Here is a 15430-nt window from a genome sequence, read left to right as displayed (position 1 = left end):
TGTCTGCGAGGTCGCTTTTTGCGACCGCACAAAAAACGGACTCGCAATTTGCGAGTGGGTGTCGCAAATTGCGATTTTCCTAAAAATTGGTTGCAGGTGCTGCAGAACACTCCAGAAACCACTCCAGAACACTCTGGAAACACTTCCTGGCACATGATGATAACATCACAGCCAGGAAGTTTACAAATACACCTGGGAGGAGGGAGAACCACACCCTTTTTAACTGCTGCACAGCTAACAGAGCAACAGCAACCATGGCTGACACTCCCAGTAAGAGGAAATTGAAATTTGCTGAGAAGGAGCTGGAGGTGCTCACAGAGGAATGCTGTCAGCACCATGATGAGCTATTTGAGAAGGCAGCCCTCAATGTGCCAGACTCTACAAAAAAAAGAATTTGGCAGGAAATTCAAGAAAAGGTGAACTCCCTGGGGGTTAGCCACAGGAGTGTTGAGGAGATAAAGAAGAGGTGGTATGACCTCCGCTCCCGGACCAAGGAGAGGGTGGCAGAAAGGCTCCGGGAGATGAGAGGCACAGGAGGGGGACCATCATCCATACCACCACCCACACCCCTGGAGGAAAGGGTGGAGGAGATCCTGGAGCAGGAGGCTGTAACAGGATTCAGAGATCTGGACACCTCTGAGCCCGGAACATCAACCAGTGAGTACCATGTGATATGCCTGTACCCCCATCAATGCCATACCCCCGCCCACCATGTACACAGGGGCATGCACAACCAAGATAGCTCCATTTCTGAGTTGCAGATACCAGCATGATGCATTATGGGCAATGTAGTCAAGTAGGCAGTTAATAGGCAAATGTTTATTAGGAAGTGTGCAACAGATAGTAGACACTGACAGTGTTTTCCCCATGTCCCACAGGTCTCCCACAAGACCCCACCACCAGCCACAGCAGCCAGGTGCCAACAGTCAGCCAGCCCCATGAGGAAACTACAGGAGCAGCCACCACTCCCACCTGCATCACCAACACCATCCCCTCAATGACAACACCCGCTGCAACAGTGGTTTCAGAGGCAGCAACAGGCAGGAGTGCCACATAACATCTCACAGGACATCCACCGCTGCGCAGGCGACACAGGATGAGGAGAGCAGGGCTGCAGGCAGAGTCAGGGCGTCCGTCCACCACACTGACAGAGGCACAACTGCTACGTGGTCAGCGCCTGCAGAATCAAATGTTAGGGCAGATTAGTGGGGTTCTGCACCGCTTCGTAAGGAGCAATGAAAACAGCATGCAGCAGCTCCATGCACAACTGGACATAATAGGCAACAACACTGGTGACCTAGCCCTGTCCATGCGTGAACTGGTGGCTGGACTACTAACACAGAGTGAGGGTGCGAGGCGCAGGGACCGCCAGCTGCTCCAAAGGCTGGACAGGATGGCCTCCTCAATTTGCAGACTGGCAGTGAACACTACTGGGCTGTTAAGAAGAACAGTTGGCCTGCAGGTGGAAATGGGCCACTTTGCAGGTGATGTGGCAAGGGGCCTGGGCCGGATCACCCATGTGATCGACCTCATGGAGGCACGGCAGGTGTCCAGGGGTACAGGGGACACCCCACAAGATAGCGAAGAGGGCTCCACTGTGAGCAGTGTCTCTGCTGGTGACACCAGGGTGCTCCGGAGTGGGAGTACGAGGCATAGCACTGCAGACCAACCTGGGACCAGCCAGGCTGGCAGAGGCCGCCGTAGGTAATAAACTAAACACTGTCCCTGATGTTGGGGCACATGATGGCAATGTGCCCAATGCCAGGTTGGCTTTCTGAAGTCCCTGAACAGTTTTTCATTGTAAATAGTTCGATTTCTGCACATATTAAATAATTTTTTTGTTCCACTTAACAAATGGAGTGTTTGGTCAATAGGTGAGTATGGTAGACGTTGGCACGTACCTTCCAAAGTATTGTGTTGCGATGTGTTCCCGTCTCAGACTGCCTTGATGTGCAATGCTCCGATCCCCATGATGGCGATGTGGTTGCTCTTGCTCTTCATCCTCAGAATCCGGGTCTGCAGGGGTGAGAGGTAGCCCACTTCGGGTGGCAATGTTGTGCAGGATGGCGCATGCGACAACTATTTTGAATGCCGTTATGGGGGTATACTGGAGGGCACCTCCACTTCGGTGGAGGCATCTGAACCGTGCTTTCAGCAATCCAAAGGTGCGTTCAATCAGGTTCCTGGTCCTCTTATGTGCACTGTTGTATCGCCTCTCACATTCATTGCTGGGTGTTAATTATGGAGTCAGTATCCATGGCCGTAGTGCATATGCACTGTCACCTGTTGGGCACAAAAAAGTACACTGTTAGAAAGTCCTGGTTGGTGTGCACATTGATCTGTGTGTATGTCTACAAGGTGTATGCAGCTCTACCTAGGAGGTATCCGTCTCCAAACTCCCCACGTTCCAGGCGTTGGTGTATCCCACTGTGCCTAAAAATGTAGGAGTCATGAGTACTGCCTGGAAATTTAGCTACAATGTCAGTGATGACATAATGGGCGTCACAAACAACCTGAATATTGAGTGAGTGGGTGCACTTTCTATTGCGGAACAGATATTCCAGGTTTGCAGGAGAGCATATTTGAATATGTGTCCCATCTACACACCCTATGACATGGGGAAAGTTGGCAATCGGGTAAAAGTCCAGCTTGGTGCTGTTAATTTCTGCCTCATTCCTGGGTAGGTATATGTATTGGGACATGTGTGTGAGTATGGCATCTAGGAATGCTCAGAGGAACCTTGATAGTGCACTTTGGGATACCCCACCTGCCACAGCAATGACCCCCTGATAGCTCCCCGAGGCCAAGAGGTGCAGTGAGCATAGCACTTGCACATGCGTAGGGATGGCGCCGTTCTAGCTGTGGTTTGAGTAATTCAATTAAATCTAGTATAGCTGCGCTGCTAAGTCTGTATTTATCGTAGATTTCTTCGTCAGTTTGCTGGAAAAGAGTCTGCCTTGTTCTGTAGATCTTCTCCTGTCTCTGGCTCCTCCTCCTCCTCTGCTGGTCTGCGTGGGCTCTCCTCCTCACTGCTATCAGGTATATCTCCGCCATCTTGAGTAACCCAGATGCCTTCTGGGTCTCCTTTTATACTGTGGTAATGATTACCACCTGCTCTGAGTTAGTGGTAAATGGGACATGCAAACTGGGCTTTTTGCGACTAGCCGCAATTTGCGAGTTGCAATTGCATATGGTTTGCGACTCGTAAATTGCGACTTCCTATTTGCGGGTCGCAAAATGGGGTCGCACATTTTGTGAGTCTGTAACGGCTCGCATCGCTTTTTGCGAGTCGGAAATGGGATTTTTGCATCCCATTTCCGATTTTGCAGAGTCGCAAATAGCGATTCGGGCCATTTGCGACTCGCAAAAGTTTGCAACATCTGGCCCTAAGGGCATTAAGATTCTGAGCTGGCCACCCAAAATGCAAGCATTGAAGCACACTCAAGTTCAGGCAGATTTGCACACCCGATTAGCCAAACTACTCACAGAGCAAAAGAGACTAGGATGACCCAAAGCCCTTTAGTGTATGTACATGTGTGTAGCTTGTATGACTTTTTCTGATTACAAGAGCCTAGAAAATAGCTAACACTGGATCTAAAGAGTGTGTTAATACACTCACAGCAAAATACTATGGATACAAATTTGTACGATATTGCAGTTGGCAGAAACATATATATATACCCCACTGAAAGGGTTTAGCAAGTATTCTCATTGATCAAATATTCTATCCAGAGAGGATGCCAGAGGGGAATATTAAACATCAAAACCCTGGCCTACTGAAGTAATGTGTGTAATTTTAAGCCTTTTAACAAGCTTTATCACAGTGTAATAACCCATCTATAAAGACTATTAACTTTAACCTATGCTTTTCCCAATAAATAAGTCATGCCTACTTCCTTTGTCATAACGTTATAGAATAAACCGATCTGACACATTCCACCTGAGATAACCTTTCCCAATTGATGGCTCTCACAAATATTCACAATATCTTCATCTTGTAATTCCAGTAACCAGCACCAAAATCATTGCCTTCTGGGGTAATCTATGGCATTCTATGTAACAAAGTACCTGTGTAGAGGCTTTACCACACTGCAGTAACCCCCCCCCTCAAAGCACTATTGTTTTAAACATATGCTTTTCACAATATGTTAAGCCTACTGTCTTTGTCATAACTTTTTTATAAAAAAGTGATCAGACATACATCAGACTTAACTTTTTCCATTGTACCAACAAGTCCTGCACCCTTTATCATTAACTTGTCACCATAACCAGCTCAGAGCTAATGTATGGAGCCTAAGTTTCCCAGTAGGCAACCACTTTGCATATAGACATAAAATTAAAAACACATACAAAATTACAGGTGACAAAACAATATACAAACCCTCCTAAATGTGAACTACTTTCAGAGTCTGGAAGAGGGGGTAACCAGCACCAATCCTTGCCTAGTGCTGTCATCTCTGAGAAATCATGTAATAAAATACCTGCCTGTTTGTAGGCTTTACTACAGTATAATAACCTAATTGTTCATATCCATGCATGTTAACATGCTTCTGCTTTTTAGGTAGCCAAAATAAGCCATAACACATTAATTGGGACAAAGATGAGTTGAGGTACCCAACATCCATGCTCCTGTCAGTCAGGAACAAGAAAGTAACATAATGTGGAAAAAGGATCTTACCATATTCTTATAACCCTCGTGCTGCAGATTGAGCATTCGGCTGGTTGGTGGCAAATTCTGACCATTTCGTACCAGCTGGTAAGGTGGAAATACAGCAGAGCCCTTCACTGCTGCTCCCATCTATTCTCTCCCAATGCTGTATTAGCTTGTTAGCAGCAGGGCAATGCCATTGGCACAACAACACAAGCCAGATGTAGCAATTGATACACCCTAGCAACTCCTAAATGACATGCATGACATCATGCCAAGATTTGGTGGGGGTAATTTGTCCTCAAAGTTTATTAGTGTATATAATGTGCATTTGCTTTTCCTTTACATTCAGAAAAGATACCAAGACAACATCAAATCTCTTGAGCACTCCTGCCACATCCTTGAGGAATCTTCCCTGCAGGATACGCAAAGAACGACTGCAAAAAATGTGCACAGTTTGTCTCTGATGTCTTCTGAAGTGCAGTTACTGAGAAGAGGTAAACTAGAACGGAAAACAGAGAGTAATTTCATATATTAAAATAAAATGACATAAAAACATTTTTATTAGGATTTTTAGCATGTTTAATGCAATAAAGGCACACAATATGCATTAAAGTGTTTGTTTATAGCTACGGTAACCATCCAAGTTCCAAGAGGGTATAATGCATGGCAGATTGTTTGACATCCACATGAAATATATTTACATACAATGAATCTGAAACTAAATCATTTATATAGTCAGTGCTTATCCGTACACATCTGCATGGATTCAGTGAACCTGGACAACCCTGGTTTTGACAATTTAATTGCCATTAAGATCATTTATCATGTAAAGTGAATCAGTCAGTATGTATATGTACATTATTCATTGTCAATACAGATCAAATTGTAAATTAAATACAATGTATTTATCCAAACATTCATTAGTCAGCAAAAATGTTTCTGCAATCAACTGCGGCTTTTTGTAATACATCTTACACCCTCACTATTACACAGCATTATAAAGCAGTCAAATAAGGTGTTCATTTTTTTGTGCTTGTACTACTCCCTGGGTAATCACTCTAATTGTCATATGTCATGTACATTGAAATTCACACAACCATGCATTCAAATGGACTTGTTTTTAAACCCCATCAAAAAAGCAGAACTGAAATACTTATGGAGATATTCACAAAGGTAATTTACACCTGTGAGTACTTGTCTTCTGTAACACTACTCTTTCAGTAACTTTACTACTTATGGCTATTCACCATTTACAAGTGTAAAGTCACTCAAATTGTAGACATAGAAGTCTCCACTGCCTAGAAGAGGAGGTGAAGCCAAATTCACAAGTGTAAATTATAACAGTCAAAATGGAACCGTAGTAAGTCAACACCACACATGACCAAACACGGATACTGTAACATCCTCCCATAGAAAATAATGGAGGCAGCAACTTAAAGTAGAACCCCTCAGGAAATAATGTTAAATTAAACTAATTTATTTAGACTTTTTAAAAATTATATGTAAATGTTATTGAATGTTTAAAAAAATCTAAAAATAAGACAATTACTTGTAAACTGTTTTATTTACCTTCTTTAAATAAAAAACTAATATAACAACTTATATAAAAATATAATTACAATTTTTATTTACCCCCATTTCTAATATTGACTAGATATTTTACCTCTCAATACCGGAACAAGTGTGTATCCTGTAAGCCAGGTGTTATCATTTAAGTGTGTAATTGTATCAATTATTGTATATAGTTACTTGTAGATGAAAATGCCAACCAAACTGTTACAGGATAGTTTGCTCTTTTTAAACATGCCTTTTGCATGCCACATATCCACTGGTCCCTGTGGTTCCCCATTGCATTTAGAAGCACAAGTCCTGCTCCTTTTAAATGCACTTCAAACACAGCTTAGCTGGCATTAAATCCGCTTTGACGACCACTTCTTGTTCGAATTAATATAAAGAAAGAAAAAAGTTCAAAGGAAATACTAGACACTTTTGCAGCATAACATAGCTACTGAATTTGAAGCATTTTACTTTTTCCCCATTAATTAATGTAAAAATAAAGTAATACGTTCAGGTCTGTGCGGTGCAATTTTTTCAGTCTAGAAGAAAAAGATGATAATACTCTTTCATTTTAGACAAACAGCTTTACTTTAATTTAACGAAGGAACATTATGTAGGATGTGGATTAATTTGCATTTAAGATCAGATTTGCAAACAATGCAGTTTGATGACGCATCCCGGTAAAATTTATTCCGTTATATCAACTTTTCTCCTCTGCAGTTAACGACACAGACGAAAAGGATCAACAACTGACATTCGTGCTGGTCATCCGAACCGCCTTAGATAAACTAGTGCAATTTATTGATAAGATGAAGAAAGAAGAGGAGAGGTCAAATATGCAAATAAAGGAAATGCAGAAAAGCAGAAACAGGAAGGCAGTGGAGTCGGCCAGGCTAAAGCAGAAGGAGGTAGGAGTCCATGCATTATTTTCCAAACCGCAGAATCTGTTTATTTCAAGGGTGCTAGAATATCTCCATAACATCGAAGCACATGCAGTTAATATAAATAGGATTTATTGCCATATAATATTGGGCAATCCTCGTCGCATTTGCGACCACATGAGTGCCTGAAACTCTGAAACTAACATTGTTTCTGCAACTGTAGGAACATGACCGCTTTTGATTGTGGTTATCCTCAGGGCGCCTGTGCTCAGGACACACATACAGTGACACCCACCATTGGTGTGAAAGGTCATTTATTTAGGACAGGATTTAAACATGAACATCAATAAACTTCAAACTGTATCCCTCCATTTTAACAAACCCTAACTTTTAAAGATTCCCTTGCTCCTCATTCTCTCTTCCAAACCTCCCTTCAATTCTCCTCCCCTAGACACTCTACTATTCCTCTCATGCCCTCCTGGCTTGTAACATACCCCCCCACTCTGATCCTTCACCTCCTTGTTTTTCCCCTTGGAAGGGTAGACAAGCCCACATCTGGCTATCCACCCTCCCCCATCTCCTGCCATCCAGCAAAACCCACTTGGCGTTTTGCTGCCCCACACTGGGAAAACAACCTACTTCAGGTGTTTTTTTTTTTTTGTTTTTTTTTTTAGATTTGCTCCCTAAACCACAGCTTCTCCCCCCATAAATCCCCTAACATCAACCTTAACTCTGTCAAATAATATGCATTTCCCAATTGTGACAAATGCACCCCATCCGCTCTGAACAATGTCTCATCTTGTTCTTTAATGTCCTCATGCCTCAGGACCTTGATCCCCTGAGCCCAGCAGAATACCCTCATCACCCTGTTCAGCTTTTTGCGAGCCCGTTCAATGGCTCCATGATTAACTGCCCCTCTCCACACTTGTCTGGGCACAAATTATGTCCACACCAAACATGTCCTGCACAGTTTCTGCTTCAAAAGTTCCAAGTCTCTCTGCATAAGTTATATCAATGTGAGCCCTGATAGCTTCACCAAATCATTTTCCCCCAGATGAATCAGTATTAGATCAGGACATCCCCATTGCTGCATGTTACCAGTGATAAATGGAAGTAAACTTCCCCACCTCATGCCACTCTTCCCCACCAACAAACTTCGTGATATCTGCTAGGTAGTCCCATCAACCTGCTGTAAATTTGTTTCTCTGCGAACTTCGCCGTCCAGTGAACGAAGGAATGGCCGACCAGCCATGTCACCATCTTCTCTTTCTGTGGCCCGGCCACACATCCTGCAAAGAAAAAACACTGTAAAAGCTGCCACGAAAACCTAACCCTCCCCCGTAAAACTTCTTCATTCCTTGAACCCCCTCCTGCGCCTTAAGCCCCTCACGGCCTGACACAACGCTCGCAGCATCTAGATTTCCATCTACCGATGGCCTTAATCTTAGCCCAGTCCCAACCTAAATGAGCTGCCGCTGTAGCTGCGCCAATCCTGAACGAATGTGTGCCAAAATCCACTGAACGCCGCCCCGTCCGCCCAAGCGCCATCCTCAAAACCTGCAACAACTGAAAGCTAGTAAGCTTCCTCCCTGACACATGTACAAACACCCCACTTTCTACCGTCCCACTCAGCTTTTGCTTAAAAGCCATCCATTCTTTTACTGGGCACTCCAACTCGTCCCCCCCTATCCAGCCATACCCATTTACCTCTCCCCAACTTATCAGTCTTTGAACGCCTGAGCCAAATACCCAACCTTTCCCTGTGCACGCAAACTTCCTTAACTTTTACCCCAATCTCTTTCCCTACACCTAACAGTTCAGATACTCTAAACCAGCCAAAAAACATCCAAACCATACATAGGCAAAATAAACTCACTTTGAATTCATCCGCACAACATACTGGCAACACATGCAATAGCTCTAGCAGTATTTCGAAAGTAATGGGTTCTCTTGCTGGTTTAACCGCACTAGCCCCGACCCTACCCCAACCTTTCAGCATCCTTCCTAACAAATCATTACGTGCTGAACCGAACCAAAGAAATGTTTCCCATAAAATGAAACCCCTGCCAGCTTCCCTCCTATTGTGGCTGGAGATAAACCCTCCTCAATCAGAAAAAGCACAAAGCGTAAAGCCCGTGCCTCGAGGGTCTGTGGACATTGAGCCCAGAAATTGCCCACAAACAACTCAAAAGATTGAAACTCCAACCATGCAAGCTTGTAACTCCGCCGCGTGGATACCGCTAAAGACATCTCCACCAGCCCCGTGATCATCACGCCCCCCACTCCCAAATGTCTGCCGGGACCGCAGTCTTGTTCCGTTCCGCTCCTGGCGCCAACTCGCGGAAACGCCGCCACTGTGAACGAGATAGGGAATCTGCAATCTTGTTGTAAACCCTGGGTATGTGTGCAGCTTTAAAGATAACATTTAGAGATAAACATTGAAGCATAAACTGGCGCAATAAGCGCTAAACTCAGAGGTCCCTAGCCCTCTGTCTGTTGACTAACTCCACTACTGTCATGTTGTCCACCTGAAAAACCACCGTTCTGTTGGCCAACTCTTGACCCCAAACTGCCAGTGCCACTAATAGTGGAAAAAATTTAAGAAAAGCAATGCTCCTCCCTTGCTGCAGCCATTGTGGTGGCCATGCTTCGGCGCACCACCTCCCGTCCCAGTAAATGCCGAAACCCTAAGCTCCCGCTGCATCCGAAAAAATTTGAACTTGTCACACCGTGTCAATGTCACTGAAAGACATTGAATTTTCTCAGAAAGGTTTCCCATACTTTGATGTCCTCTCTCAAGGCCAACTAAACCCTTAACCTGTGGTGTGGTAGCACTGCTCCTGACATGGACAGCCCCAAACGCCTGCAAAACGTCCGTCCTCCCCTCACTACCCTGCATGTGAAATTAAGGTATCCCAACAATTTTTGAGGCGTTCGTAAATCCATCTTATGAAGTTTTCGCACTACAGCCAGAAATTCAATTATTTCTATCACATTTGATGCTGGTAATCTGGCCACTAGTGCGTCTGCATCTAATTCAATGCCCAAAAAGGTCACACCACAGGCCCCGGATGAGGCTGCCCCTACAAATAAGAAATCATCCAGGTAGTGAGTCACCGTCCGGTGGCCAATTATTCTGACAAAAACCCACTGCAAAAAAGTGCTGAATGTTTCAAATAGAGCACATGATATTGCACAGCCCATGGCTAACACCCTGTCCACGTAAATGGCTCAATCCAACTGCATACCTAGGAGGTCAAAATCTGCTGGATGAATGAGTAATAGCCTAAAGGCAGATTGTATGTCACGTTTTGCCATTTCCGCCTTTCACCCGCACCTCAAAACTAACTTCACTGTGTCATCCACCGAGGCGTAAATCACTCTGGTGTCCTCTTGCGTAATAAAATCATTGACCAACGCACCCTCAGGCCATGACAAACGGTGAATCAAGCGGAACTCTCCTGGCGCTTTTTTGGGTACCACTCCCAAAGGGGATATCATCAATTGGTCACTTGGCCAGTCATACAACGGCCCTGCTATTCTCCCCAGTGCCACTTCTTTTGCCAATTTGTCACATACTATCTGAGGCTGCTCCTTAGCAGACCGCAAGTTGTCTGCCCACCTCCTCTCTCGGGACCTTGATAACCCACCCTGAAACCTTCTCAAAACCCCCACTCCAATTGACGAGCCTTATCCGCCTCTGGATAGATACGTAACCAAGGCAACAGAATCTCCAGTCTAACTGACAAAGGACCCCTTTGGAGCAGTAGCGCCTTGTGTGCCCCTTCCTCTAGACGCCCTCCACTGTTCCGCCGGGCTGGAAAGGGAATAGCAATGAATGACTGGGTGACGGCCCCCGCACTTGGAGCAATCATGTTTAAACCTACACTGTGGTCGTGAGCAAAAACCTTTGTTGAAGTTGCAACAAGCACCCGTGGTGGACACCAGTGTTTTTGTAGCAGCGCCCGCCGCTCCCGGGGCGGGGCTTGACTGAAAAGGCTTATACACTACCGGAAGCCCGCTTGTCGTATGCGTGGACGCCGTTGACTGTGCCGATGCCATCCATTGCATCCATAACTCTGGCTCTACATCCCCCCAAGGCTTCTCCGGATTTACGCTCACCGAGCCCTAAACTCTTCGTCATAACTCAGCCATGCAAAGCCCCCAAAATGCATCTGTGCCTTCTTTATAATGTCCATGTATTTGAAAAGCGCAATGGCCCTGTCCGGGTACTTTTCACAATATATACTGGCGAATATCAGAAAAGCGGACGTCCAATTGTCCATTGTGATAGGAACGCTGGGCCTGCGTGCTAGTTCCCATTCTTCCTCCTTAGATCCCTCTTTGGCCTGTATGTCCCTATGCAGAAGTTTAAAAATGTCTACATACTCGTGTTTCCATATCCTCGTCTTTGTTTTGTCAGCCACATGAGACCCCTGGGCATGGCCAAACCCATATACAGAAGTTGCTTCCTATGACTTCCCCCCTCCTTGTCTACTGTGCCCGTGTCCTCCCCTGCCGTCTGACTACCTGCCATTGTAACTGCTGTGGTAGAGGCATCATTATTCTTGTTCGCGTCTCCCTTCTGTCCTGAGACTACACCTGGTGTCTCCAACAGTGACCCATCCCCCACACCAATGGATTTGCTTGTGGATGGCACCTTTGCGATCCCCTCGGTCGCCCCAGACTGACCACCATCTCCCCTTACCTCCTTCAGTGTCCCCCAAATTGCGCTGCGTTCTCCTCATTGCTCTACCACGCGACATTGCTTGCTGTACTCCTGCTGGCCCTTCAGCCACAATGTTGTCCTGTAAAACAAAAGCAGAGGAAGAGGTTGCGCCGCACTTGCGCCCTCCCCCCCCTTCTTGACACCGCTCACCTCCTCATCCCAGATCACTCCATCTTCCCAATCATCCCCGTCTTCCTCATAATCCAATTCCAACTCTTCATCGCCTACCCACTCACACCTGTTTTCCACATACCCCGTGACTTTGTTGGCATTGCAGCTATTGTTTCCTGACCCACATGGCGCAAACCATCATTGTGGTACGCTCCAACGGTGTAGAGAAGGCCGCCGCAGACCCCTCTTGTGCTTCGGACCAATGTGTCTGGGCCGTGTTGCGCCCCGTTGGCATCACCCTTCTCCTGCCAACCTCAGCTGCTGGCATTGATTTACTTCTTCCCATATGGCCGTATGCGCCACTGGGGCTCCCAGTGCCGACCGCCCCCTCGGCCTCACAAGCCTCTTGTCCACGCCTGCTTCCATCTGTGGTACCCAGACCCAACTCCCCGCACCTGAACTAGATGGCTGTGACCCCCCGGCATCTGGAACCTCTCTAGCCCTTTTGATTGAATCACCACGGGTACCCGATTCTTCCCTGTCCTTGCACAACTGAGCCCACCTGGCCTCAGTTTCCGCCACGACCCTGCATTGCTCTTGAATCCTGGCTTCCAGGTCCCATGCCTCCGCATGGTCCCAGCCTCCTTGCACGGAAGGGCCCGGGGTCCCAATGGCCCCAGCCTCCCCACCTACCTTGTGTTTTGCTTATCTGGCCTGTCTCAGGGCTGCCTTGGGTCTGGCCGTCCCACCCTGGATTTTCCTGTGTACTTCCCTCGCTTTTTGGCTGGGGCCCTGGGGCCCCCCGGCTGTTGGCCCCCCCCCTTTGGGCAGGACAGGTCTAAAGGTGCCCACGCGCCACTAGGCCCAGGCAAGGGCTGCTCACTCTCCTCCGCCTGTAAGACAGGGGCCTCCCCCCTCGAAATGTCCCCTTCTGCCCCTGGGGTCCCTTCCAATAATGTGCCTGCGCTACCCTCTCCTACGGCCCCTGGACCTGGCACCTGCGTGCCCTGCGTCTCCCCACTGAAAATTAAAGGGCTGGGCGCATTAAGCCTCCCCACTCCCTCCTCTGGTTCCTGTTCTTGGGCCCCCCACCTCTTTGTCTCCATCTGAGTCCTGGGACTCGCACGCAGCAATTGCAGCCGCTACCTGACTCGACGCAGCCTGCATCGGCCATGTCATCCCGACCCAGGCCTGGTCCAAAACCCCAGGCCTGAGTAGATCAGAACGGCCGGCTTCGCCCAAAACGCAAAGCACGGCCCTGACTGCCTCAGCGTCATGGCTGGTTGCCATGGCGCTGCACAGTCCAAACAGCGAGAGCCGCGTGAAATATAGGACTGTTGCGGGGCCCTCACTATCCTGTGCACCAGCAGACACCCTTGAGTATTTGGCGCTAAAGCGATGAGGCAGCAGAGCCCCACGCTTTAATTCCCTGCACTTACACCTAAAAGCGTGGCCCGCCTGGGCCCGTGATCAAAATTGGACCCCTGGGGTCCTACTGCTAAAAAGCGCTGAGGCCTCCTAGCCTCGCGCTACTGGATTGCTGCACCCGTGCGGAAACAATCGCGGGGCCCGCTGACTCCACGCGCAGCCGACGCCCCTAGGGCAGCTGCTTCCACACGTCACAGGCGCTGAACCTCTCGCTGCGGTAATTGCCCCGATATAAAAAAAAAATCCCGGGCCCGTCTGGTGTTCACAGTAATTGCACCCCTGGGCCCCCTGCCGTAAGCGCTGAGGCCGCCGAGCCTCGCACTTCAAAATTCTATGTGGGGAAAAAACAGACGCGTGGCCCGCCCGGCCTCGTGTGCCGCCCGACACCCCGACGCACCTGCTATTGTCGTGCTGAGGCCACAGAGCCTCGCGTGCCAAGTTTCCCGACCACACACGGAGGAAAATCAAATACCCCCCCCGCCTACCCCAACTACTTACTCTCAATCCATGGACTTGCCTTAAAAAACCGCCCCTCCTAATACAGGTTGGCGCAGAAGAAGAGGACGACCCACCCTCCCACCCCCCTTATAAACCCTCATTAAAACCCCACTCCCAATTACCTTCCACCAATTCGGCGCCCCTGCGCCACTTCCTGTCCTCCCAAACGTGCCCGCGGAGAGACTAGAAGGAGCCTCTCTCTCCGCGGGCCCCTCCAGTCTCAAAAGTGATGGGTAAAAAGCAATACCTGGTGTGTAAGAGCAGTGTCCCGCAGATACGGAGATACGTCTGATCCTCGACATACCCCACCGATGCCACATCTCCCACCACCTGAAGGACCTCCACTGGCTCCCCGTGGACAACAGGATCACCTTTAAACTTCTCACCCACGCGCACAAAGCACTACACAACGCTGGACCCGCCTACCTGAACAACAGACTCAACTTCTACGCCCCCTCCCGCCAACTCCGCTCTGCCAACCTCTCCCTCGCCATCATTCCCTGAATTCAACGCAAGACCGCCGGCGGCAGATCCTTCTCCTACCTCGCCGCCAAGACCTGGAACTCACTCCCGACCTCCCTGCGCCAGACCCAGGACCTCCTCACCTTCAGGAGACTCCTCAAGACATGGCTCTTCGACCGATAGCAGCTGCCCCCCCCCCAGCGCCTTGAAACCCTAACGGGTACATAGTGCGCTTTATAAATTTAATGATTGAAATTTAATGATTGATCTGGTTACTCTATGACAATGACATCTTAATCAGCTACTTTCTGTTGTTATCAAGTGCCATTCATAACTTTACGTTTCTGTAACCACTAAGCTACTATCATCACCGAGGCATGTGGCACCAAAAGCCCAGTTCCTCAACACATTGTCAGTAATCGTCTTGCATTCATCTCTATGTGCTTCATTATTTTCTAATCTCATCCTTCGTACTCTATTTCTCTCTCTCTCTCCCTCTCTTCCCTCTCATTATTTCTATTCTTTTGTTAATTCATGTTGCTTTGTTTAAGACTCCCTACTTCCCTATTCCAGAAGAGCCACTCTTTTCCTATTCATTACTCCTAGCAAGGAGCACCCCAAAATCCCCCTAGGGCATTTTAACAAAATAGGGGGAAGATTTTTGAAAAGTGGCGCTGCCACTTCTCTTGCGCCCGTTAGTACCGCCTAATGCCACCATGTGTTTGCCGTATTTAAAATACGGCGCACCATGGCGGTAGTCAGGAGTACTAGCGTCATCGTTTTTTACTCTAGTCCTGTGCTTTGCAGGGTTAGCGTAAAAAAAATTCACGCTAAGCCTGCAAAGCACCCAGAGGCCCAGTGAAAACAATGGGAGCCACCCTTTAACGCCTGCTCTTAGCAGGCATTACAAATGCCGGTAAAAATGACGCAAAGAAATCTCTTAGATTCCTTTGCGCCATTTTTTCGCCCCCCCTAGCACCGGAATGCCCCCTTGCATATATTGTGCCTGGCGCAGGCACAATGTAGTGCAAGATGTTACAAAATGGCACAATGCAAGTATTGCGCCAATTTGTAAATATGGCGAAAACATTTTGGCCTTCCAGCACCACATTA

At 47.6% G+C, this 15430-nt stretch overlaps 1 protein-coding gene across 1 annotated transcript in view; it reads left to right on the top strand.

The window, feature by feature from the left end:
- The window catches only part of LOC138283590 (golgin subfamily A member 4-like), a 182872-nt gene that overhangs the window by 14384 nt on the left and 153058 nt on the right, over positions 1-15430 (top strand). Inside the window, exon 2 of the mRNA XM_069221529.1 lies at positions 6929-7116. Coding sequence (XP_069077630.1) covers positions 6929-7116 — 188 coding nt within the window. The remainder of the gene's footprint in view (positions 1-6928; positions 7117-15430) is intronic.

The sequence above is a fragment of the Pleurodeles waltl genome, chromosome 3_1 (genome assembly GCF_031143425.1).
Source record: "Pleurodeles waltl isolate 20211129_DDA chromosome 3_1, aPleWal1.hap1.20221129, whole genome shotgun sequence".
In the NCBI taxonomy this organism is placed as follows: Eukaryota; Metazoa; Chordata; class Amphibia; order Caudata; family Salamandridae; genus Pleurodeles; species Pleurodeles waltl.
The sequence above is the reverse complement of the archived record's forward strand: the minus strand, read 5'-3'. Positions and strand labels throughout refer to the sequence as shown.